Genomic DNA, 26,933 nt, shown 5'->3' with positions numbered 1-26,933 from the left:
GCTGGAAGGATCTATTACAGGGAAAAAATTGGGAGAAGGCACAGTGTGACCAGACTGCTGCCTGAAGAGAAGACAGCAGAGAACACTGAGGACTGTGAGCAGGTAAGTAGCTCTCAAAACAAAGGCTGGATGAGAAAATGTACTGAGAAGAGAGAGGAAATAAATTACAGTCAGCCTATTTCTTGTAAGTCAGGCTCTGCTGTTTTCACCAGAAAGACGTCAGCATTTTGTGAGCAGGTGCACAAGAAGGTGCAGTAAAAAGCCCAAATTGTACTTGCACATGTGTAATGAAACATGCTTCTATATTCCGCTGCAAAGACCTGAACATGCTGTACCTAAAGAGTAATAAAGTGACTTACAGTATAGAGAATTTTATGTGCTATCCAGTTTCAGCTGCTCACCTTCCAGATTATGTCACCACATTAATCATTTATATATACGTTAAACATCGCAAAGGATTTAGTTACATAGAGGACACAGATTTGGTACTGGTGCATGAAATCATTTTAGTGAGGAACGCGGGCTTCTCCGTTTAAATTTCACGCTTTATAATCTGGGAAGCTGGAGGTCAGAGCTGCGAGGTTGTTGGCTGATGACTAACTTTAGATGGGGGTATTAAATCAATATATAGCCTGAGATTCAGACAAGTGCACAGAGGGAGTGGGTTGTATTTTGGCAGAAAATAGGAATTCTTTTTACATTAAAGAAACACATAGGGCTGTAGTTGATACTGTTCACCCAGTTGTTCTCTCTAGATGTCTTTCTCACACTGTGCACATGCAAACTGTGCTTCTGTAGAAAGCAATTATAAAAATGCAGCTGCACTTCAGAAAGGGCACAAAAGTAAAAACTGACCTAAGCATGCTGCAGCACACAGCGTGCTCACAACGAAGCAGGGAACAACATATATGCATCAACCTGTCAGCTGTCTTACAGCAAGTGAGCAAACGAGTAAATCCACTAGGAAGTTCAAATCGCACCAATAACGCTGATTATGACACCTAAAGGCCTTGTTGTCAGGCCTGGTCCGGTGTGAGTTACATAACTGGTCACTTTCCCTGTTCTGCACTCAGTTACATGGGAAGAAATGCACTGAGGGACATTCAAGAAGCTACTGTACCAGATGCCACTTCAGGAGTAGGTGGTCAGTGGCGCTGTCATTTGCAGTGGGTGGCTGATCACTGAAACATGTCACAAACTACTGACACATTAGGCTTAATCTGTTTGCCTGCTGCATCATATATCAAGTGTCTTTTTCCTCCCCTCAAAAAATGTGAATAACTCAACAGGGATCTTCTTAACTTGTTGCAGGCTGTTCATACAAGATAAGGTCGAAGGATGCAGCGTTGCACATATGCAAAGATGAAATTACAGTCAAACATCACAGGGTTTGGCCACGTGTGCATAGAAGACACACAAAATCACTGATCATGTTAATTTCAATGTAGAATGAAGTAAAATTTGTTACGAGACCAAACTGTCAAAATACTATGAGACCAAATAATTTCCACAAAAATTATTGTAATTAAGATCCAAACATCCTATTAGGGAAAAAACTCATCTGGTATATTTATAGCAGTGCTATTTTCTCTCTTATGATTGCGTTGCAGCACACAACAGAGTAAGAGAGAGAGAAACATGTCACCGGTAAAGCATAAAAGAAAAATATGGAAACAAACTCAGGTTGACTGAAGGTGAAACACTATAGATATGTGGATTTGTGGCCCAACATTTCAGATAGGCAATCTCTAATTTTAAGCTTGGTGACTTGTTATGGTGCCTGCAGTGACAGCCAGCCTACCTACATCCTGGTTATACAACATGATATTATAAAGCATGGCTCTTATTACTAAAAGCACAAACAGGATTACTGCAACGCAGCCTGCAGCACAAAACCTTTGAAATTTCAGGGATACTGACTGAGACAGATGTTCAGGGTCTACTGACAGTTATTTTGTCTACCATGTTCCCACCTCCACAAGTCAGGCCTGACAGATGAGAGCCTCCGCCAAACACCAAACTATAAATGTAATGAGCTAAAACAGCACAACTATTCAGTGGGAGGGAAGAGGAGTGAGTTTCCTTTAATGCAGGGGGCCTCTTGCCAAAATATCTCCTGTCACCGGCTGTTTGGCTTTTACCATATGTGTTATGTGATTCATTTTCAAGGCACACCAAGAGCCAAGATCACTGCTGGAGCCCAGAATATTTCTGAACATATGCTGGAGCGTGTGTACAACTAAAAATAAAACACTTTCCAAGATGGCAGGTTTTATTTTCACTTGTACATCAGGACAGATTGTAAATATTTTAACATGTGAGGTGAACACTTTAGGATTTAGTATAGAGAGTTAAAGACAAGCCCTCCCTCAAAGCCAGACCCATGTTTCTAATAGGAATTTGATCTTTAGACGACACTGTTTCTGTTTAAAGGCTCTAAAAACAGTCAAGCAATGGGCTCCTATGTGATCGCAGATTTGCTGAATTTTTGAATGGTCCCTGCTCAATGAACTGTAACTAAGGCTGCCAACCTTGTTGCTTATTTAGCCACAAATATTCAAAGGTTTCATAGAATTACTGGAATTTGTAAACCATGATTTCTGGGGGTTTATATTTATACAGAAGCAGGTTGAGTGCAGACACTGTCTTAACACCTGAAAAATGTAAAAACCTTTGCTAAAGCGAGCATCATACTAGCTGTATATCTATGACAGTAGACGTACATGACAGAGTCATGCAAAAAACTATGCAATCAATAGTGATTAGGAAATTTTCTTGCACAATAAGCATTTTGGGCATGGCTGCTTTGGTTTAGTAATTTTATAGAAAGATACCGAGCACTGAAGGAACTCAAACAGGACTTGGCTCTTGATGTTAACATTTCTAAAAATTTGTCTAAATGCAAAATAATAGTGATAATAATAATTATTGCTCATATGTACAGTAACCCCTCCTACTTTAAGCCATGATAAATCACATCACATAACGGTTGACTCCATGCTGACATTTGGTTTGATATGAAATATAATTCAGCTATAGCTCTAGGGAGAAAAGTTAAATTTAAATCAACGGCAGGTGTGGTGGATAATTGTGCTGAGCACTGCAGCTTGCATTTTTTTCTGAAGACTGTGACGAGAACATTTTCAGTAAAACATGCTATTGTGCGTATATACAGTAGTGTACAAAAGGCCACTAATAGATTTGTTTTGAAAACATTATGATGACTATATTTATTTCTCAGTCTCTTTATCAGAATATAGCAGAAAATATAGGAAATATGTACATTGTAATAAAAAACACAAAAATATTCCAGATGTGGTATTCAAGTTCAAGGTTGAGGACAAAAATAGGAGCAGAAACCCAAGTAAACTGTCAAAATCTGATGGGAGGTTTGTCAGAGTTTCTTCTTTGAGAGAATAGAGGAAATCTATCAAGGTCCTGGCTCCGCATCTGGCAGCTTCATATAGATGCCAAGTTGATCCTTCCACAGTCTGAGGACACTTGATCAGGAACAGCCTTTGAAGGACAGCAGCCAAAAACCACTTTTTCTGAAGGTGGACAGGCAGAAAAGCCTGATATACAGTATGCAAAAGCTTGCAAAGATTTGAGAGAAGATTAGTGGAAAAGGGGATTATGGAGTGAGGAATCAAAGCTTGAAATTTGCAGGTCAATCACTGACAGCATGTGAGAAGAAGAGTTGGAGAGAGGAGGAAGAATGAGTGCCTGTAGCCTTCAGTGAAACATGGTGGAGGGTCTGTCATGGTTTCAAGACTTCAACACATTCTCCCCAAAAGAATTCAAGCTGTGCTAAGTGCAAAGGAAGGTCACACTAAATACTTTGGACTCTAGAAGCCATTTTGTTCAGAAAACTGTGTTTATAGTATTGTGTACATATTTCCTACATTTTCTGGTTATATCTTAATAAAGAGACAGAAATAAAGATAATTGATCATTACAGCATTGCAAAAACAGCAAACCTAATGGTGACCTAAGACATTTGCACAGTGCTCTATAACGTTTTTAAACTGCACTATAATTCAGCCAATGTTAATGAGGACTGGGAGGCTGTAGCAGTGGCAGTGATTACAGTATAAAACTAAGCCTAACTCTTCACCCTGTTTATTTAAGCTTCTGCAGGTCCCTTGTTTAATTAGCACGTCTGTAAAGGATTCCAGAGATAGACATTCATCCCATGTTAAGGCCAACAGTTCCTATAAATGACACTGGTTGCTGCCTCTTACTGACCAGTTAGAGCAGCTGCACTGGTGGAGAGGAGGAATGTGCTTCATCTGAGCACTTTAGAGATGCTGAATTTCCACAAGAGGTTGTAAATAAATCCATGACAAGTGCCTGACACCTACGTTATTCACAGAGGGAATGAACAAAGAAAAGCATAATCCATAAAGAAATCCCAGAGTTAAAAAGATGGACGCCTCAAAATCAGAGAAGAATGTCAGTCAATATCACTGATTTACTTTTGAGCCATGCATATGCTTTGCTCAAGATTTCCTCTTTCATCTTGTTTTTTTGCTACAGAGCTTTCTGACTAAGCAGACCTCCCGAGGACAAGATGTGGAAGAAGTCCACAAAGGTGACCGATCAAACTGCCACCGGGCAGGCAGGTAAGTGCACAAAGACTGACGCCCTCTCTGGTTACGTCAGTTGCGGGTTGGTAATACAGCCGTCTCCACCTGTATTTCCTCGTGTCTGAGGAATGATGAAGAACAAATGGACACTTGACAACTAATCTACAAAATAAATATTCAAGTGACACTGCATTGACAAAAAAAAAAACCCTGCAAGATAGAAACAGCCTGAGAAAATCACTACATCTAATGTCTTGTCACGAAAGTACAACAACTATGAAGATGTGGGATTTCAGAATAATACTGTAATATGTCGACTGCTGACTGTCTCTGCTGAACGAAAAAGATAAGCATCACAGCCTTTTCTTTTGTGAAGTGAAAGCAGTTTTTCCAGTCCCTGTGCAGTATTGAATCATCCATGATGACAAAGAAACAACATCAAAGACCTTGTTGTGTCGACAAGGGTGCAGCTATTTGTAAAAGAAGAACCAGCAACAACAAGCCGTCTGAAAATATCATTCATCAACTTCTGCTCACCAAGGATGTCATTAGGAAAATGCTGGAAAAACTAATCATCACGGGCGTGACAGAAGCCATAAGACGAGAAAAAAGCTGTAATCACTGCACAAGAGCATGCTGTGAAACAAATGTAAAGACAAAGAATCTTCATTCTGAGTTTATCTGAAGAACAGTACTGACATAACGCTGATCAACAAAATCACCATGGAGGATCAATGCAACAATCGCTAGGATCTGCCACAACTGAAGAGCAAACTGAAAATGAAATGGTGTCCTTGAATGACAGAAGAGAGTATGAAGACCTATTTGAACTTTAAGTCCTACAGATTGCTTCGCTATAAAGTATCGAGACATAATTTCTCTCAAGCACTGTACAGTAATCATCCTGAGATGCCAGCCATGAAAAACGCCTGCTTGAAGTTAAGTCTAATCAGCAGTTGGACTGCACAACTCTTTACATGCTGCTATAACACTATATTGCTAACATAGTGTATTCAATTCTGGCTAACACGAATCATTTCTTGTTTTGTGATGTCTGAGGTCTCTGTTTTGCTCAGGTTGAGTCTGTGTTTGTGCTTCCCTCTCCTGGGTTAAATATCGTATACTGTTCTGTTTTGTGTTTATTATGTGTTCATAATCCTGTCGAAGTTCCAGCCTACCATGGTGCTTTTGTCAGGATTAATATTTACCTGCCCTGTTCCCTCTCTCGCTGTCTCATTGCGTGTTAAGTCGGCGGTTCTGAAGGAGTTCATCCAGACGACAAAGGTATGCGAGCAAAAAATTCTAACTGCACAAACGATCCGCCTTCTGTAAGTGCATGACTTCATGTTGGGTGAGTTGCATGTATGATGTGGTCTGTTTTGGTCCTTCAAAGGAGTCATCCAAAGTGGATGATTCAGCTTTCAGTGTCACGACAGATGCAGTTCACTGTGACATTTTAAACAAGCTCCTCATGAACACTAGCTGGAGAGAGTTGCACGGCTCTGTGACATATTGTCTCCACTTTTTCCTATAATTTAAAGCAAAAGTGCCACTTTTTAAACATATGCCCATATGCTAATTAGCCCTGTAAAGTGTGTTGGCACAGTTCAGTCTCAATAAGTGAGCTTGCTCCACAGGGACACCTTCAAAGGGTGGCATAATCTCTCTGAAAATCGAATTAATCTGACTGGCCATCCCTGTGCCCCTGCAAAACTGCAGAAATTTTCACGTTTAAAAATAATTAACTTGTAAATGTAAGTCAATACTGAATAACCACAAACAGCACAGTTTGGTAGCTCTGAAAAGATAACCAGTAAAATCACACTGTACCACAAACAGCACAGTTTGGTAGCTCTAAAAAAAAGATAACCAGTAAAATTACACTGCATTTGAGGCCGTAATGTTATACTCAAAACATCAATGCAAACAGACTAAGTTATGTTTTCTGTTTCCTTGAGATCTTCCTGACCCACATGCTCACCTTTGGCTTCAGTGTGACAACCACAACTGTCAAAGATACAAAACTGCAATTTCTACCATGCTAGCAGGTCAAAGCAGGTCTAAGAGAACCATGAGCTGCCAAGTTAACACACAACGTTGAGGTCTCCAGGTAATCAGCTGAAATGACACCCATGACCTCCAGCTGCCCTTAAGCCTCCCCCGACTGCCAGTAACTGCTGATTTCTTCTTACTGCTGTGACAAATACTCTAATAGAATGTTGAACAAGACAAGTACACAGTGCTCTGAGATATCAAACCTGTTTAATATAATTACTTTCAACGTGGTCATGAAGGTAACTAGAAGTTTGAGCCAAACATTTATTACTTCACCTCTACAAAAAGAAAGCTGGGTTTATCTTTGTAGCAAATTTCAAGAATTGTATACTGTAACTAGAGAAGTCCAGGACAAATAAGGCCAGTGAGAGACTATTTCCAATAGGACATTAATAAATCATTATCATTACTCACTGCTGTATAACATTAGGGGTGGAAATGTTCACAAAATTCACTCTTCAGTTCACATCATGGTGTTGGGTTCACAATTCGGTGCTATACATTTTTGGTAAAGCAGGAGAAGGGCACTGCCAATTTCAACATGCTTCTTATTTAACTAGCAAAAAAGCTAAATGTTTGCCTTAACATTCTGGTGGCCAAATGTATTTACTGCATGAAACAAAGGCCTTAAAAAGTGTTTTATAAGACCAAAAAGAAAGAAGCAGACAAGAAAAACAACTGAAAACCCCCCCCAAAAAAAAAAAAAATCTGAAAGATGAAAGCTAGAGTGATAAATAAAGGAAGGCAAAGTACTCAGGTGCAGGAACTTAATATTCAGTTTTAAATGTGGTCAGAGGTAGAAAACTGTTACATCTTCCGTAGACTTGCTCCATGTTTTTGGTAAAACTGTTCAATGGAAAGATACCAACAAACAAGCAAAACAACAACAACAAAACTGTTCAGTCAAGTACTACGCAGTGATGCATCACTGTTATTATACAGAATAAATGAACTCAAACCTCTTATCCACTGCTTTCATTTCTAGTGATTGTGCAGTCTAACAGAACAAAGAGACTTCCCTGTGCAAGTGCAGAAATATGATAAGAGCAGTTAAGCTATTTTTAGCCACAGGCATTTTAGATGTGAACTAGGCCTTCACCTTTTTAGTGAGAGCCACCCATGTACATGCTTGTACACTTAATGGCTGTCAAGATCTCTCGATAAATAAGGTATCAAGTTTGGGGATGAATGCAAATCATATAAGTGATAGTAAATCTCAGGAACGACGGTATCTATATAAATCTTTTAGCCAGTTCTACTCCATAAAATCTTTTCTGCTCCCTGCTGTGAAATCAATGCTCAACTTAAAAATGCAGCTTTAATTGCTGTTCTACATTAATAGGCTGATCAATCTTTCCATACAAAAATACTGCTTTCAGTGACATCTTTGCATTTCATTTCACCAGCTTGAACACTCAGCTTGTTAAAAGCAGCAAAACCAGTGTCATGTTATCAGCGCACTGCAGTTTACCTCAGATGCACTTCAAACTGTAAAATAATAGGGTACCCTGCTTATTTCTACTGACATAAAACCAAATATCCTGTAGTTTATATTCTGCCAATTACAGATCTTTTGTGCCAAGTGAAACTAATTAAAGACCAGGGATCCCTGCAGCAGCAGAACTCCTGTGATCAGCAGTCAGTGATGACAGCCCTGAGATTCCCGTGGATTAGTCCATATTGGTTCACTTAAGGTTTTGGGACTGCAAAACGCTTAAACCTGCGCTAATGCCCAATAACAAACACACGTTTTGAATAAGTCAACACATAAGCTAAGCTGGAACCATGCCATCTGTATTCTATTGACCTACAGCCCCCCCCCCAACATACACCCACAAACCACAATAATCCCTGTTTGCAAACCCACAAATTTAGACTGAACTGTGCTAAGAAATAAAAATAATCTGTACCGTATTGATAAAATATGGACATAGGGACTTTAACTTCAGATGTCACCCTTCAGGATTGTATATTCATGAATTGGATCTTTTGAAATATAAATTAAAGTTTAAGTTAAGTGTTAAGTTTAAAATGAAAAATCAACATGTCTAAAAATGACACTTTTATCAGAGAAAGTCTGTTTTTACATTACCTACAGGAGCTCCTGCCACTTATCTAAAGAGGCATTAATGTCTCATGGCTCTTAGCACATCACCACAAATAACTCCTTTAGAGTTGCAAAAAGAACAAAAGTGAAATTTATTAAGAAATTCACTTTTAATGTTAAGCAGACCATGTGCTTGTGCAAATGGACGCAAAAAATAAACCATTTGAAAATAAAGCCATTTGAATGACATAAGAATTAGTTGATAAAGGTTTTTTCTCTAAGTGATTTTGTTTTCTCTAAAATTTGAGACGACGAATGAGAGCTGAACATCAACTTTGTGACTCAGTTACATGTGATTTTGCAATACTAGTTCTGTTTATTACTAATGTTTATCAGAAATTTAAAAAAAAAAGCACTCCATACTGTACTTGACAAGCTGTATACATTTAGTTTAGGCCAAAGAGAAACACTATACAAACCATTAGGAAACATATAAATCTAAATACAGGTTTCATATCCTTTCTATAAGCACACTGTACTGTTGGTATTCAGTTCAATGACTTTCAGAGGTGGTCCCTGAAAGAAAGTCATTACGACTACTTTCATGTTTTAATGAATACTGTGTAAAAGAATTTTAGGGTTTTCCTGGTTCGGACCTTCTATTTGCTCACTGCACATCACCTTCATTACTATTTACCTTAAATATATATCATTTGTCTAATTTTAAATTTTCTCTTATTTGATTAGGCATCAGGAAGAAGTCAAAAGTGCCCGGTGTCACGATAACACAGTTTATGGAGGAACTTCCAGAGGGAATGTCAACTCCAGATTTCACCCGCAAACCTATTGCTCTGACTATCCAGGAGGGTAAGTCTTCATTGTCTCTTAGACATCAACTTAAGGCCATCTTAAGTAAAATAACATATTATTTATGCACCATCCCATCACAGTGCTTCAATATATTTGTGTGTTTTAGGTCAAATTTCTTGACCTAAAAATACAGCTGACAATAAACAAGATGCAGACTGATGTAGAGAAAAAGGGAAAAACTTCCATTTATACCGTTTTATACAGTATATCCTGAGAATGAAAAATATCCTCAACTCTCACACTGATTTAAGAAAGCATCAAAGTGCAAGTTCTTTTTACATATATAAAATATAGTGCACTCACACACATATTTACTCCTACACAAAGGAGTGGTAGCCTAGGTGGTGGAGCATGTAGAGCATTCATTTTAAAGTTGGTGGTTCAGTTCTAGTGTTTACATGCTGAATGCCCTTGATCAAGATTCGGAACCACAAATCGTGCCAGATGCCAGTTTATGTGGGTGTTAAAATTTAAGTTGCTGTGAACAAAACTAACTACTACAAAGGCAGCAATGAATGAACTGTCACTAACAAGGGAATCCTCATTATATCCTATTTCAGGTAAATTTGCAGTCTTTAAAGCCAAAGTAGCGGGCACTCCAACACCAACTGTATCATGGAGCAGAGCAAATGGAGAAATATTTTTTCACCCTGAAGTGTGCCTGCAAAAGTATAACCAGTCATCTCAAGAACATACCCTTGAGGTAAGTTTTACAGCAACAGTGAAGAGGATCTGCAATAAATTGCAAGACTCAAACTGCTTTCATTGATAATAAAAACTTGTGTTTGCATTTCATTAGTTTCCTAAGGTTGCTCCAGAGGATGCTGATACCTACAAGTGTTTTGCAACAAATGAATACGGAAGGGCTCTCTGCACCGTTGTCTTAAATGTTATTGAGGGTAGGGTTGTGATTATTCTTTGAATCGTTCTACTTTCTTTTCAGTCTTTTGGATAATAGTTGCATTATACAGCCTTCTGAGAATAAGGCAAACTTGAATACTTGTTGCAAAGAGGTGGTGAAAATAATATAATGATGAAAATAATGTATTGATTGTTTACAGTTGGATTTTCTAAGACCAGGGAACTTCAAAAAGCACAACGAGAAGGTGAGATTTCAAATATATTTTGACCCACTGAGTTTTATGTGAAATGGAGAAAAGGAGAACTAACCTCACACTATATATATATATATATGTTTTTTTTGCAAGGCAGTTTGTGTTTGTTGGTTTAAGTCAAACCATTTTAAGGCCCAAGTTATCACAAAAGAGAGAAATATACACTGACCAAAAAGCAAACAATCTAGCAATGCAATTAGAAATATTTATCATGTATTCACAAAGACTTTTGGGAAATGGAGGTGTTTAAAAATGAACAGAGGTTGATGGTTTTCATCTGAGCTACCAATACTTGTAATGATGCAGCAGCTCAGTTTCTCTGTGCTACAACCTAGCACATATATTTTCACAGTAAAATGACATTTTATCAGTCTGTCACTGTGCATCTGTTATATCAGTGCAGAGTGACAGACAGCGCAATTAAGGAAATGTTTGAACCTCACCAAAATCATGTAAGGTTAAATAAATAGTTTGTAATCGAGCAGCTTTATTTTTGTTATTACTTCCTTTTACCAAAGAATATCAGCAGAGATCAGAAAGATTAGATTGACACTAATTCCGCTTTCTTGGGCCTGAGCATATAAAGGAGATGGCTTAAAGTTATGTCGGCCTGTCAGTTCACATGTCCAGGCATTATACCTACCTGACATCACAACTAAGGAAACAAATCTGTAGGTTGTCAATTACAACAGACTGGGTACTTTCTCTATTACTCCTCTATTAAGCAAAAGAAAAAAATGAAATTAGATATTTTTGTAAAAAACATCACAGTATATATTAAAGGTTAAATTGTCATTTATGACAGTGACAGACTTTTTATTTAATTATTCATTTTTATGGTTCCCCAGATGCAGCAGAATTAAGAAAAAAACTTAAAAAATGGTGAGTTAAAAACTGGAAACTTTGTCCATTAAAACAAACTTTTCTTTTTTCCCTTGACATTCACTTATTTTTCTATGACAGCATGAAAGCAATTATTGTCAGTGGAGTTCAGGTCAATTAATGAAAGCTTTCACTCTGCAGTAATCCTGATGGAACTTGGAGGCAAAAGTCAATGGAGCCAGATGAGAAAGTCTGGGAAATTCTGCTCAGTGCAGACAAGAAAGACTATGAGCGGATCTGTCTTGAGTACGGTATAACAGACTTCCGTGGCATGCTGAGGAAACTCATTAGAATGAAGAGCGAGAGAGAGAAGGAGATTGCAGAGGTATGTGGCATAACAAGTGTGATTTCATTCTACTACGAGCATCTCAGAGAAAACCGTTTTAGCATCTCTTAATGTCACTTGTTTGTGTTTGATGTCCATCTTAAGTTATGTATCCAGAATCTTTTTTTTTAAGATAATTGTTTTTATTTGTTTCTTTCTACTGCAGTTTATCAAACACATCGGTAGACTGAAACATATTGAAGTCAATGATAATGGCTATGCAACAATTGAGTTGGACATGGACCTCAAAGATCCTAGCAGCAAAATTTTCCTGTACAAGGTGAGGTAGTGACCATTTACTTCAGTGCTATTTTACTGCTTTGCCTTTTGGAATTATTACAAAGATGGTAACATGTTCCTAAATTCTGCAGGATGGCGGCATGGTTCCATTCTCCCTAGAAGATGGCAAGGGGATGAGGCACAGTTTGAAACAAGTTGACAAGAGATATATATTCACAATTAAAAACCTAATTCCAGAGGACGCTGGTCTCTACTCAGTGGATGTTGGAAGTGTTAATGTATTCTCCACATATTTTAAAAGTAAGTCATCAATCAAGTGATTAAGCTTAGACGGTTTAAGTAAATTGTCACTTTCCAAGAATAACATACGTTTTTTCTGACAAAAACCACTTTTGTTCTTTTGATATTCAAGTTATTTCTAACCATGATTAAAACACACAATGAAACAGGCCAGCGTCCAGTGACCCTGAACAGAACAAGCAATTTAAAAAAATTGATAAGTGAAATTCAATTGGCAGTTTCTGCTTCTTTCTGTCTTTTCGAAACCCTGCAGTACCTGAAGTTGACTTTGCCTTCAAAATACAAGAGGTCAAGGCAGAGGAGCGAGAGGACGCCCTCTTTCAATGTGTCCTGACTGCACCAATGAATGAGATCAAATGGTTTGGCAAACAGGCTCTGTTGTCAGACTGTGAGAAGTATAAAATCATTGCATCTGAAGATAAGCTCATCCACAAGTTGATTGTGCAGGACTGTATGCCTTTGGATGCTGGTATATATTCTGCTGTGGCAGGAATCAATTCCTGCAGTGCCTGGCTAGTGGTTGAAGGTTAGAAAAACCATTCTCTTCCTACCTTTTTTAAACTTTGTGGATTTTTATGATACACTATGAATGCCAGATGCTTGATCAATGTAGAATAAATTGCATACAGTATTCCCTGACACTAAATACAGCAATTGTTTAATGCTGAATTTTACATTAACCTAAAAATCATAAATTATATTTTATAGCTGACAAAGATGATGCCAATATGGGCAAGAAAGCAGCTCGCAAAACTACCATGGCTGGAGGCGGTAATGACGAAGATCTTATGAGAATAGCTAAGGAACAGGGGGAAAGATACCGGAAAAAAATGGAAGAAAACAGGACAATTGCCAAGAATGCTGCAGAGGCAAGAAAAGCAGCTGTCCAAGCAAAGAAAGAAGCAGCTACAAAGGCAGTAGCTGAGGCCAAAGATGAGGCTGCAGCAAGGTCAAACAGGGAAGCAGATGGCAAGGATGGAGCTGCAGGAAAAGCTAAGACAAAGGACACCAGTGCTGCTGGTGGTGGAGGCTCCACTGCAAATAGTGCTGAAGGCACAGGTAGTACCAGAGGTGATGGTGGTGCATTGGGTGCCTGTGGTGGTGGAACCGATACTGGCACTGGTATAGGCATCAGAGATGGAGCTGCTAGTGGTGTAGGAGAACAGGCAGGTGCAGCTGGAGATAGAACTGGAGCCAGAGGAGAAGCTGGAGGCAGAGGTGGGGGTGGAGCTGTAGTTATAGCCAGAGATGAAGCTGGGGACAGCGGCAGAATTGGAAATGAAGACCGAGTTGGAGCTGGCACTAGAATTGGAGATGGAGTTGAAGTGGAAAAGGCAGCTGGAGTTGGAATTGGAGGTAGAGCTGGCGCTGGCGCTGCAGCAGGAGAGGGAGCTGGGATTGGACGTAGAGCTGGCACTGGCACTGGAGTGGGAGAGGGAGCTGAAGGTGCAATTAGAGGTGGAGATGGAGTGGGAGAGGGAGCGGGAGCTGGAGGTGCAATTAGAGGTGGAGCTGGAGTTGGAATTGCAGGTATAGCTGGAACTGGATTTGGAGAGGGAGCTGGAGTTGGAATTGGAGGTAGAGCTGGCGCTGGAACTGTAGCTGGAATGGGAGAGGGAGCTGGAATTGGACGCAGAGCTGGCACTGGAGCGGGAGAGAGTGCTGGAGTTGGAATTGGAGGTGGAGCTGGAGGTGCAATTAGAGGTGGAGCTGGAGTGGGAGTGGGAGATGCAGTTGGAATTGGAGCTTTAGCTGGAACGGGAGCTGGGGTTGGAGTGGGAGAAGGACCTGGAGTTGGAATTGAAGGTGGAGCTGGTGCTGGAACTGGAGCTGGAATTGGAGTGGGAGAGGGAGTTGGAATTAGAGGAAGAGCTGGCACTAGAACTGTAGCTGGAGTGGGAGAGGGAGCTGGAGTTGGAATTGGAGGTGGAGCTGGAGTGGGAGAAGGAGTTGGAATTGGTGGTAGAGCTGGCACTGGAACTATAGCTGGAGTGGGAGAAGGAGCTGGAGTTAGAATTGGAGGTGGAGCTGGAGTGGCAGAGGGAGGTGGAATTGGAATTAGAGGTGGAGTTGGCACTGGAACTGCAGCTGGAATGGGAGAGGGAGCTGGAGTTGGAATAGGAGCTGGAATTGGAGTGGGAGAGGGAGGTGGAATTGGAGGAAGAGCTGGCACTAGAACTGCAGCTGGAGTGGGAGAGGGAGCTGGAGGTGGAGCTGCAGTGGGAGAAGGAGGTGGAATTGGAGGTAGAGCTGGCACTAGAACTGCAGCTGAAGTGGGAGAGGGAGCTGGAGTTGGAATTAGAGGTGGAGCTGGAGTTGGAACTGCAGCTGGAGTGGGAGAGGGAGCTGGAGGTGGAGCTGCAGTGGGAGAAGGAGGTGGAATTGGAGGTAGAGCTGGCACTAGAACTGCAGCTGAAGTGGGAGAGGGAGCTGGAGTTGGAATTAGAGGTGGAGCTGGAGTTGGAACTGCAGCTGGAGTGGGAGAGGGAGCTGGAGTTGGAATAGGAGCTGGAATTGGAGTGGGAGAGGGAGGTGGAATTGGAGGAAGAGCTGGCATTAGAACTGCAGCTGGAGTGGGAGAAGGGGCTGGAGTTGGAATTGGAGGTGGAGCTGGAGTGGGAGAAGGAGGTAGAATTGGAGGTAGAGCTGGCGCTAGAACTGTAGCTGGAGTGGGAGAGGGAGCTGGAGAGGGAATTAGAGGTCGAGCTATAGATGGAACTGGAGCTGGAGTTGGATTTGGAGTTGGAGCTGGAGTAGGAGAGGGAGGTGGATTTGGAGGTGGAGCTGCAGTGGGAGAAGGAGGTGGAATTGGAGGTAGAGCTGGCACTAGAACTGTAGCTGGAGTGGGAGAGGGAGCTGGAGAGGGAATTAGAGGTCGAGCTATAGATGGAACTGGAGCTGGAGTTGGATTTGGAGTTGGAGCTGGAGTAGGAGAGGGAGGTGGATTTGGAGGTGGAGCTGCAGTGGGAGAAGGAGGTGGAATTGGAGGTAGAGCTGGCGCTAGAACTGTAGCTGGAGTGGGAGAGGGAGCTGGAGATGGAATTAGAGGTGGAGCTATAGATGGAACTAGAGCTGGAGTTGGATTTGGAGGTGGAGCTGGAGTGGGAGAGGGTGGGCACTGGACCTGGAGCTGGAGTGGGAGAGGGAGCTGGAGTTGGAATTGGAGGTGGAGCTGGTGCTAGAACTATAGCTGGAGTGGGAGAGGGAGCTGGAGTTGGAATTGGAGGTGGAGTTGGCACTGGACCTGGAGCTGGAGTGGGAGAGGGAGCTGGAGTTGGAATTGGAGGTGGAGCTGGTGCTAGAACTATAGCTGGAGTGGGAGAGGGAGCTGGAGTTGGAATTAGAGGTGGAGTTGGCACTGGAACTGGAGTGGGAGAGGGAGCTGGACTTGGAATTAGAGGTGGAGTTGGCACTGGAGCTGGAGTGGGAGAGGGAGCTGGAGTTGCAATTAGAGGTGGAGTTGGCACTGGAACTGGAGCTGGAGTGGGAGAGGGAGCTGGAGTTGCAATTAGAGGTGGAGCTGGTGCTGGAACTGGAGCTGGAATTGGAGTGGGAGAGGGAGCTGGAGTTGGAATTGGAGGTGGCGCTGGAACTGGAGTGGGAATTGGAGGTAGAGCTGGTGCCAGAACTGTAGCTGGAGTGGGAGAGGGAGCTGGAGTTGGAATTAGAGGTGGGGTTGGAGAAGAAGCTGGAGACAGCAGTAGGGGTGGAGTTGAAGGCAGTGGTAAAGGTGGAGCTGAAGACAGAGTTGGAGGTGGAGCTGGCACTGGAACTGGAGCTGGAGTTGGAATTGGAGGAGGAGCTGGAGGTGCAATTAGAGGTGGAGCTGGAGAAGACACTGGAGGTAGCAGTAGGGGTGGAGTTGGACCCAAAGATGAAGCTGGAGGCAGACGTAAAGGTGGAGCTGAAGACAGACTTGGAGGTGGAGCTGGCGCAGAAACTGGAGATGGATTTGGAACTGGAGCAGGAGGTGGAGCTGAGGCCAGAACCAAAGATGGACTAGGAGACGGAGCTGGAACTGGGGTTGGAGCTGTAGGTAAATCCGGAGTCAGAGCTAGAGCCAGAGGTGGAGCTGGAGGGAGAACTACAGCCAAAGCGGGAGGTGGAACTGAAGCTGGAGCCGCAGATGGAAGTGGAACTGGAGCACTGGGTGGAGCTGGAGCAATAAGTGGAGATGGAGGTGGAGCTCAAGGGGGAACTAGAGGCAAAGCAGGAGCTGGAGATGGAACTAAAGCCGAAGCTGGAGCCGCAGATGGAACTGGAGCTGAAGCAAGGGGTGGAGGTAGAGCTCATGGGGAAAGTAGAGGCAAAGTGAGAGGTGGAGAGGGAACTAGAGCCAAAGCTGGAACTGAAGCTGGAGCAAGGGGTGGAGCTGAGGCTGAAACCGAAGTTGGAGTGGGAGCTAGAGATGGTACTGGAGCCAGAGGTGGAGCTGGAGCTGAAGGGGGAACTAGAGCCGAAACTGAAGGTGGAGCTAGAGCTGGAGCCCGAGCTAGAGGGGGAACTAGAGCTGAAGCTGGAGCTGGAGCTGGAGCTAAAGCCGAAGCTAGAGGTGGAGGTGGAGCTGAAGCTGCAGTTGGAGCCAGACTTGGAGGTGGGGAGGGTTTGGGAGAACATTTTGATGCAGAAGAATTCAATTCATTAGAAGGTTCTGATGAAAAAATGGAGGAAGAGGAAGTAGGAGAAGGAGGAACATACAAGAAAAGCATGAAAGATGATCCACATGCAGATACAGCGATAGGTAAGAAATGAATTCATAATGTACATTTAAAAAACCTAATATCAAAAATTGCTTCCTATTCCTTATTCTTCTAAATACTTATTGGGATGTAATACAACACATTTTTTTTTAATAACATAACTTTATAACCGAGTATCAGACTATTTGTAATTTCTCATTTGTGCTGTGTTGTGCCATTTCCCTCGATATCTTCTCAACATTTTACATTACTGTTTGTCTTTTTTGTGAACTTTCATTTGAAAAGTATATCAATGTCTTTAATAATATTCTTAAACATCTTAAAGGATTTTAAAATTATTTTTCAAAATATGAACTAATAAGGAGTTACTCAGAGTAGGCAATTGAAAGTGTATACAGTATTTCTATTTATGCCAGTCAAGTCATCATTAGGTCAGCATTTTTATAATGATAGCAAATGATTACAGTTGGATGTATATAAAAATCTGTACAAATTTTGTTTATTACTACTAATAGGAGATAATGAAGATACCACAAATCAACAAGGTGAAAAATCTGTGAAAAAAGAAAAACACCCCAAAAAGAAAAATATGGAGATTGAAGAACCGACTGGTAAGAGATGTCAAAGGTTGCATGGTGCAGATTTACTGACCATTAAAGTCATTTGGGAATGAAAATGATGCTGACATCAGAACAGTAGAAAATTCTAAACACTTCATAAGTTAGATGCAGCTGCATGAACAATACATATATATAACACTGACCAAATTAAAACCACTGACACTGCTCCGCTTTGCAGCCATATACGTAGTTAGCTAAAGAGCCTACGCTAAAGTTATCGTGTCCTGCAAAATTTAGCTGCTCACATGGTGTTCAACTTAAAAGCCCCAAGTATGTGTTCAATGTTCGTTAAAAGTATGCAGATAGCTTTTATGCCTTTTTGGACAGAAAGTAGTACAGCATGTACATGTTATGCTAAATTCTACCTTTCCTCTATCTAATCCTTTAAGGAAAAAGGAATAGATATTGGTGTACAGTATACTGTTTGTGTGTGTCTTTATGTTGTTATTGTCGCAAATCAATGCACAGAAAAAATTGCTGAAGTGCCAAGAATCATTTATTAAACAATAACATTGATATATGATTTGAAGGCAGGGTACAGGATCAGCTTGTTAATCTCTGTGGTCTTAGTCTCTTTCCAGAGAAGTCAGTCTCGCCAAGTGTCTTCTCCCCGGGTCTTCATGCACTTGTGTGCGGCTGACCAACTCTTTGCTAACTTTATTCCGCTTCCTGCCTTTGTTTTCCCAATTGCGTCAATCCTCAAACCCGGTTCTCTTTTATGGGGACACCCAACAAGATATTCTCAATAACAGGAAAGGCTGACTGCCTGACTTCCCCCAGACTTTACCAACACACACATTTTTATAGACCAAAGGTCAATGCCTGCTGCTGTTATAGAAGCACTTTAACTAATACTATAAACCACTCTAGTGTATTTTATCCCATATTACATGCTCCATTAATAGCATTAACTGTTAACTATATTCTGTTTGTTTTATCCACTACATTATGAATACCTTCATTAATTCATGTGGAGGATGAAGAAATGGAAAAGGTGATTTGTAGATGTTGCCTATATTCACAAATTAATCTTACCATCTTACCTACACTGTCAAGTTTGTTTAATACTACTAAAATCAAAATTAAGTGCCAGCACTTTATTATATACTTCTTGTGATAAAATGCATCCACATAACAAGATAGTTTATAGTAAAGCATTATTAACTGCAAAAACAAAACTAATCTACAAGGCCCTTCAGTTACCCAAGTCCCTTCGCAATGACATCATTATGGAAGTGACCTTTTGTACCACCCTCTGGTTGAAGTTAGTTTGTTTGTTCTATTGCTCCTATCTGTCTTGTTTTCATGCTCTCTGACATTTTAATTTTGTTACTTTTTTCATTAATGTTATTTGTAAGGAATATCCAACAGCAAATGAGAAACATTGGATTGATGGCAATTATGATGATATCCTCTAAAACCGAAAAGCAAAAAAAAAGAGTGAAGCCATTGGTGCCAGTGGTGAGAATGGCACCGGGCCAGCAGCATGCAGTGATGAATCTGCTGAAAATGGTGAGGGTGCAGATGGCGTCGAGCCAGCAGCAGCTGGCAAGTGCTCAGGCCATGCATGACAAGGCCCATTGATTGAGGAGTCAATTAGTGGTAAGATTACAGGCGCTGCATTAACTACTGCATGGGAAGGAAGCACTGTCTCCGAACAAACTCATTTGATGAGCAGATTACTTTTTCAGGGTTTCTGACAGTTAAGAGAAAAAGTGTGCAACCACTGAGCAGAACGCTAGAATGTTTGCCGAGTTTAGAAGGAGTGGATTTAACTTTGAGAGTGCCTTCAGAAAATGCTAATCAAATTTGATGAACCAGTTAATTTTGCCTGTGTAGTTATTTTTTCATTTGTTATAATACTTCAGTCTTGAACTTTGGTTATATAATTTCATTCCTGCAACCTACATGTTCAATATCAGCAGGCAAGATATTGTTTAATAACTGTGTCCAGCCCTGTCTTGTATGTATTATGTGTTTTACAGAATTTGTGTCTATGTATGTGAGTAATGTTGAAATGCATCTTCGCTTTGTGTGCATATGTCTTAACAATCTTGTTTGCCTTTTTAATTGTTAACTCAGGATAAGTCAGTGCATTGAGATTAATTATTTAAATGAGAAACCGCAGAACGGATCATGTTCTTGATAAAACTGCAACATACTGTATTTTGACGATGGAAGACAGCCTGAGAGGACCGGTTTCAGTGAAGACTGATTTCAGATCAAACAAACAAAATGCTCACTTCCTCTACTGAACTCTCAGTCCTGAGTGGGATATTTTATATCTTAAGAAGGCGTGTTTCTTTCAAGCCTAACTAAGGGAACAAAAGCAAAAGGATTCCTCCATGATGACATTCTCATGAACTGTGCCCAGAACTCAACTCTGCAAGCTCTGAAGTTGAAGAAGACCACTCCCATACAAGACAGTCAAACTCCACTTTAACCAAGATGACACCTTCATAACATTTAAAACTAAGGAAAAGGGTGCTCTTCTTACATCTCTTATGAACTTGGATCTTACATTCTCCTCAAATATTAATCATCAGATGTCAGAAAATATAAGTACTTAAAAAGAAAGTAAGGTAAGTGTGTACACACTTGAATTACACACAAGTGCACAGATCTATGACAACAATAAGTTGACCTGGAAGAGATTGGGACCAACTGGTCCAAATGTGCATTTCAGAGGTAAACAATACAATAAATATTCTGATACATGGAAACAGGATGACATATGTTTGTTTAAAAAGTGAAGTGTGTACAAATTTGAATTACATACAAGTGCGTACACCTTGCATTCTTCCATAAATTAATGCATGCAATTCCTCGTAATTTTAGATCCACAATTTCAAAAACATGAAAGAACTTAAAACACCTTGTTGTAGAATCTGTGCATTAACTAACTTGCTGGTTGATAAATCCACAGACCCAGGAGTTCACTTTCAGTCCGGGCTTTCTGACTGCAAAGCCATTATCGGAGAAGCAGCAGAGCTGGAGTGTAAACTGAGCAGTGAAGACTCTACAGGAATCTGGTACAAAGATGGAAATGAGGTAAGCCTAGAGACTAGCTGTGGTCATTATGTAGCATAGAGGTTTTGATGTTACTGTGGCAATAAGGAAATTAGTGACCATCTTGTATTCTTATACATTACATACATTCATTAACTGTTTATTTAGTTAAAGTAATATGTTCATTTATTTCCAGATTAAATCATCTGCGGGTATAACAATTTCAAAAGAAGGAAGTTTTCACAGGCTGAAAATTCACAAAGTCTCAGAAAAATCTGCTGGAAAATATAAATTTGAAGCAGAGGGACAGAAGACAGAAGCCTTGATTATTATTGAAGGTACAGCCTTAAAAAAAGTACTTCCTTTCCATACAGGGCCTGCATCATTCATTATGGAGTACCCACTGGTCAAAGTCATGAAAAAGTGATTTTTGAGAGTAATGTGTACAATTCTAAAGTACCACATAGCATGACACTGCTTAAAATATATGCCTATATGTTGTATCCATAATTTTAGATCCTCCCAGATTTGATGCAGAGGACCTGAAAGCATTTAAAACTCCTGTAACTGTAAAAAAAGGACACAAAGCTACCTTCAAAATATCTTATACTGGACAGGAACCTATAAAGGTTTCTTGGTTCCTTGAGGGTGAAGAGCTTTCAGATTCAGGAAATATAAAGATAGAGTTTTCAGAGGGTTATGGTCGTCTGCTTCTAAACAAGCTGCAGCGCAAGGACAGCGGTGAAGTCAAGGTAAAACTCAAAAATGAGTGTGGTGCAGCTGAGGCCATCAGCCAGCTTGTTGTTCTAGGTATGTATTGCAAATATTTAATAAAAACTCAAACATTTTTTTCATATAGTATTTTGCATGCACTCACAGCCACATTCAATTACAGAATACAAATATCTACACTTTGTTTATTGTGTTCAGCACAGATTAATTCAACTTTGTCTTCTGACAGATAAACCCACACCTCCGTTGGGACCTCTGGAGATTGTTGAGGCAACCGCCTCTGCAGCTGAATTCAAATGGAGACCCCCAAAAGACAATGGTGGCTGCAAAATAAGCAACTATGTCCTTGAACGACAACAAGTTGGCCGTAACACGTGGAAGAAGATAGGGCCAATTGGTCCAGAGGCCCAATACAGAGACACTAATGTAGATCGCGGTAAAAAGTACTGCTATCGCATCAGAGCAGAGACTGAAGTGGGCACCAGTGAGCTGATGGAAACAGAGAACATTCAAGCCGGTACAAAAGGTAAACTCAGATCAAAATTATGCTATCTGAGAAGCAACAATTAAAAACATCAAAATTTTGTAGCAATTTCAAATAATTTCAATGGAACTGAGTCACCAAACACAAATCTCTCATACCTAGTTAAACTCTGGTGATCTTTTACAAGCAATGATCAGATACATTTTTCTGTGGTATTTTCTGGTGTTATCAGAACAAACTCCTTTAATGGATGGAAAGGGAATACAGAATGTCTATTAAATTCCTGTGGTCAAGAAGATCTCAAAATGCAATGACATTACATTGATCCAACATCATGATCGATATTCCCATAATACACACAAAAAAAATCTTAAACTGACGCTTTCAGACCAAGAAATGATCAAATCCCAATCTCTTGTGTGTACAGCATACCCTGGATCTCCATCAGCACCAAAGGTCGTCAGTGCCTCCAAGGAATGCATCACCCTCTCTTGGTCTCCTCCCTCCGACACCGGAGGAACCAGTATTCTGGGATACAATCTTGAGAAACGCAAGAAGGGCGGCAGCAGCATGTGGGGGCTAGTCAACCCACATGATGAGATGATCAGAGGTTACTATTTTATTCATGCTAACTTAATTCAATTTGTGTTATGATGCCCATTATAACACAATAATTAATGTCTGTCATTCCTGCATTTCATACTGTATGTACATTCCCTATACAGCTAAAGAGTTTGCTGTTAAAGATGTGATTGATGGCATGGAGTACGAATTCCGTGTATCAGCAATCAATACTTCTGGAGCGGGTGAATACAGTACACCATCTGAGTTTGTGTTTGCTAGAGACCCTAAAAGTAGGTGGACATTTATCAATATTATGTCTATTTAATCATACTAATAGCCTACTTCAAACTGCTTATAAATTGCAGCGCTGACTATGAATCATGTGTTGCAGAGTCTCCTGGTAAAGTCACTGACTTGAAAGTGACAGATTCCACATACACAAGCCTGTCCCTGTCTTGGACCAAACCCAAGCAGACTGAGTATGAGGATGAAGCCCAAGGATATTTTGTGGAGGTCAGGCCTGCAGAAAGCACAATATGGGAACGCTGCAACCTAAATGCAATAACTATGACTTCCTATACAGTGAAAGGCATAAAGTCACTGGGCATGTACTGGGTGAGAGTCATTGCTGTTAATAATGGAGGACAGGGACAGCCACAGGAGCTGGATAGATACATCCTTGCAATGCCTCCTCCTGGTAAGAAATTAACTTCAAACTATTTATGGTCAAATATTGATAAAATCTTGTCTTTTTGTTAATCTAAAGAAATGAATCAGCCCAAAGTTACTTTGATCAGGATAAATAAAGGAGTATCAGCACTGGGCTACATAAGAACCAGTAATAAATATTAGTCCAAGTCAAATGTATAAGAATTGATTACAGCTGTACTCAACTGTATATTGCACTATATTATATTATAATAAAAAGAATGAGATTATTCATTTTTCTATTTTTTCAGAGGCACTGTGATTTTTCTGGTTTGCAAGAAAACAAATGTTAAAATCAGTATTAACGACAATGTTTAACTTTCACCCTGCTGTTCATCTAGTGAGGCCACGATTTACAGATTCCAGAACCAAGAGTTTTATTATTGTGAAAGCAGGAAATTCTGCACGATTCAGCATTAAGTATGAGGTAATTTAAGAATTATTTAAGATTATTTATATCCATGACAGTGCATATACTGTACATTCGCTCTACTTAATCTTATTAAGAATCTGACAAAGTGATATTTTCATATTCTTTGTAGGCCTCGCCTTGGCCTGAGATCACCTGGCTGAAAGATGGAATGCCAGTAACTAAAAACGTATTAATCAGCAATACAGAGACTATATCTCAGCTTCTGATTCCTTCGTCTGAGCGGTCACATAGTGGAATCTATACTATAATTATCAAGAACGCCTTTGGCCATGCGACATTCAGCACTGAAATTAGAGTCACAGGTGAGCTGGGTAAAATATACTGTACCCTTTTAGTGTACATACATTAATAGTAATTATTTGATTCCTACTGCATGAACTGCAAATAAAAAGGAAAACAAAAAAAAATCACTTTTGTCTTTGTACCCCAGATGATCCTAAGCCACCAGGTCCCGTGGAGATTGAGGAAAAAGTGCCTGGTACAGTGACGCTTTCATGGACCTCATCTCCAGATGAAAAACGTGATGACAGGCTGAATTACATGGTGACTAAGTGTGATTCAGTCAAAGGAATATGGCAAACCGTTGCAGATAACATCTTCAACAATAAATTCACAGACTGCGACATAATGCCAGGTCGTGAATACAAGTTCAGAGTCTATGCAAAGAATGAAATGGGCTCCTCCAAACCCTCTGAGTCACCAAAGTGGCTGATTTCCACCAAAAAAGGTCTGTAAATGTTCTCATGTTCATCTAAAATTAGAGACCCCTATCTGCATTTGCGTAAACACTGTATTTTTCACCAAGACAATCCCATCCATTCACTTCACTGAGCCAGGAGGCTACAAACAAAGTTGAAATGTCTGTCCTTTCTTTCCTTATGCACCCATCACAACATGCTTCATTACACAAGCAAATTTACTATACTGAATTTGAAAAGACTGATGCCATGGACCCATACATAGATGTACCACATATACTGTATTGTGCCAATGTGTTGTAAAATTGGAGTGTAGGCTAAGAAAAAATTCCAGGTACACATTTTTGGACAAATACAACAACAACGTTCAGGCATGAACACATTCCTTTTCTGCTTGCATTAAGAGTTAACTACAATAGTTAACAAAAACAGTCTGTCAATATTCAGCCTGTATGTTTGGTTTCACCAAAACCTCTATGCACTGAAAGTATTGTATGTGCAATTTTTCCAGTCACACTTAACTAGGCCAATGTTCTTTTGTTAGATTAATAAAATTCTAATTTGATGCAATTCATCCGAACTTTCTTCCAGAAAAGTTCACCGTGAAAATGCCAGAATCAAAGGCCTGTGATCTACAGTGTCCCCCCAAATTCCTTGTCCCTTTGAAAATGCACACTGCTCCTGATGGCTATGAATGCTTCATGAGCTGTGCTATAACAGGGGATCCAACACCACATGTGACATGGCTCCGCAACAATATCAGCCTGAACACCGACACCAACTACTACATCTCCAACACATGTGGAGTATGCTCTATGCTCATATTGAAAGTTGGAACTAAAGACACCGGAGAGTACAAGGTTGTAGCAGAAAACAATCTGGGGAGAGCAGAGTGCGCCACTCAACTGTCAGTCAGAGGTAAATATTTACCAGAATCTGCATATACTTTAAATGCGCTGTCACGATGTTCTAAAATGGTATGACCTTTGAAATCTGAAAGTAATAACGGCCTTTGTATTTTTTCCAGAATGAACACACTGGAGATATTAAAATGACCCTAAAACCCAAACACAATCAAAGTTGTTGGATATTCACAGGTAGTATATGCGTAGTATATCTTACGAGTTGAGCCACCTCTGTCAAATATAGAATGCTGCAGTATTTAATGTAACCTGTGATTCCTTTTAAGTTGTTTATCATGTGATTAACAAATGCCTCTATAAAGTGGTGGTTACCGCAGTAATGTCTTAGACATACAAATATTGCTGAAAAAAAAAAAAGCCACATACACGTTGTTTGTTTTGATTTCAATTGTCCAATCTCAATAAAAAAGGTAGCTTGAAATACTAAAGTACAGTCTTGTATATTTTATCTGTAATAATATGCATGCTAAACTAAATATATATAGCACAGGACAATGTCTAGCAGTGATTTATTAATTTTAAAAGTGCTTACTGAAAGGTGACGGCACAGTGGATTAAAAGAATTTAAAAGAAGGTTCCCAGTTTGAGCCCGGGCCGTCCTGGGGCCCTTCTGTGCAGGGTTTGTATGTTCTACCTGTGCCTGCGTGGGTTCTCTCCAGGAGGCCCAGCTTCTTCTCACAGTCCAAAGAAATGCAGCTTAGGCTGACTGAGGACTCTAAATTGCCCGTCGGAGTGTGTGTGGTTGTTTGTCTACATGTCAACTCTGTGATAGACTGGTGACCTCTCTTGCCCAGTGCCAGCTGGGATTGGCTTCAGCCTCCCTGCGACCCTATTCAAGAATAAGTGGCATAGATTATAGATGGATGGATTATTGAAAGGTGTCTGCCTGAAGCTTAAGCAGCCATCTGCTTGTGTCTTCAATTCATTTTAGATACAGGTTTCTGTCCAGCAGAAAATGCTCTCATGTGTATTAAGACTCACCACCATGCTTCACCAAAAATGTACAGAAATATATGATGGTACACTTCGACACACTGCGGCCCAGGGTCAAGCATTGACGAAGCAAACAAGTGGCAAAGTTTAGGCCATTTGTTCATCTCCATGAAATTTTATGTGAATTATTTGTGGGGTCATATGTAAGTCCATGTTTAGAGTCGATAACGGTCAAGCACCTAAGACTAAAGCATGACCAGTGCAGGATGACACTTCTCTGTTTTAAAGCTACATAAGTTTTAAGTTACAGAACTTATGATGATGCTAAAGTAAATGCAGTTTGTTGCTTTCTGTTTCAGTCTAGCTAAACATTAGAAATAACTGAGGCTCATCAGTAGAAAAATGAGGTTAGTTTTAATTTTGTTAGTTTTTTCTGACATGTCCTAAGTAGTGTCAGGGAAAATAAGAACATTAATACAAACTGCCACATTTTTGGGAGAGTCTTAAAGCAGTTGAAAATTATGGTCCATTCATTATGACATTTCTAAGGCACAAAACACGAATGTAAAGAGCTCAAAACAAAATTTAACAACTGACACTTGCCTCTTGTTAAATTTTGGGATGAAGATCAGGCAGCCTACATGTACAGCAAAGCTAATTTAGAAGCAGCTCAACCCCAAAGCACTTCTGTGTCACCTCCCTTGAGACT

The 26,933-nt window shown here is 40.4% G+C and overlaps 1 protein-coding gene across 1 annotated transcript; it reads left to right on the top strand.

Moving 5' to 3' along the window:
- On the top strand, positions 1–25,627 carry igfn1.1 (immunoglobulin like and fibronectin type III domain containing 1, tandem duplicate 1). Its single transcript, XM_020612193.1, has 28 exons — positions 1–102; positions 4,537–4,622; positions 5,835–5,870; positions 9,436–9,555; positions 10,119–10,261; positions 10,358–10,457; positions 10,620–10,664; positions 11,522–11,555; positions 11,697–11,880; positions 12,047–12,160; positions 12,252–12,420; positions 12,674–12,946; positions 13,129–15,521; positions 15,731–16,000; positions 16,055–16,390; positions 16,775–17,014; positions 20,579–20,791; positions 20,946–21,087; positions 21,266–21,559; positions 21,711–22,007; positions 22,393–22,575; positions 22,691–22,819; positions 22,921–23,226; positions 23,579–23,664; positions 23,780–23,972; positions 24,101–24,397; positions 24,960–25,286; positions 25,396–25,627. The coding sequence occupies exons 2-28, from the start codon at positions 4,571–4,573 to the stop codon at positions 25,398–25,400; spliced, it is 6,981 nt and encodes a 2,326-aa protein (XP_020467849.1). The 5' UTR covers positions 1–102; positions 4,537–4,570; the 3' UTR covers positions 25,401–25,627.
- The last annotated feature ends 1,306 nt before the right edge of the window (positions 25,628–26,933 follow it).

Source organism: Monopterus albus, unplaced genomic scaffold (genome assembly GCF_001952655.1).
Source record: "Monopterus albus unplaced genomic scaffold, M_albus_1.0 scaffold1.1, whole genome shotgun sequence".
Taxonomy (NCBI): domain Eukaryota; kingdom Metazoa; phylum Chordata; class Actinopteri; order Synbranchiformes; family Synbranchidae; genus Monopterus; species Monopterus albus.
This window is presented reverse-complemented; position numbering and strand designations above follow the sequence as displayed.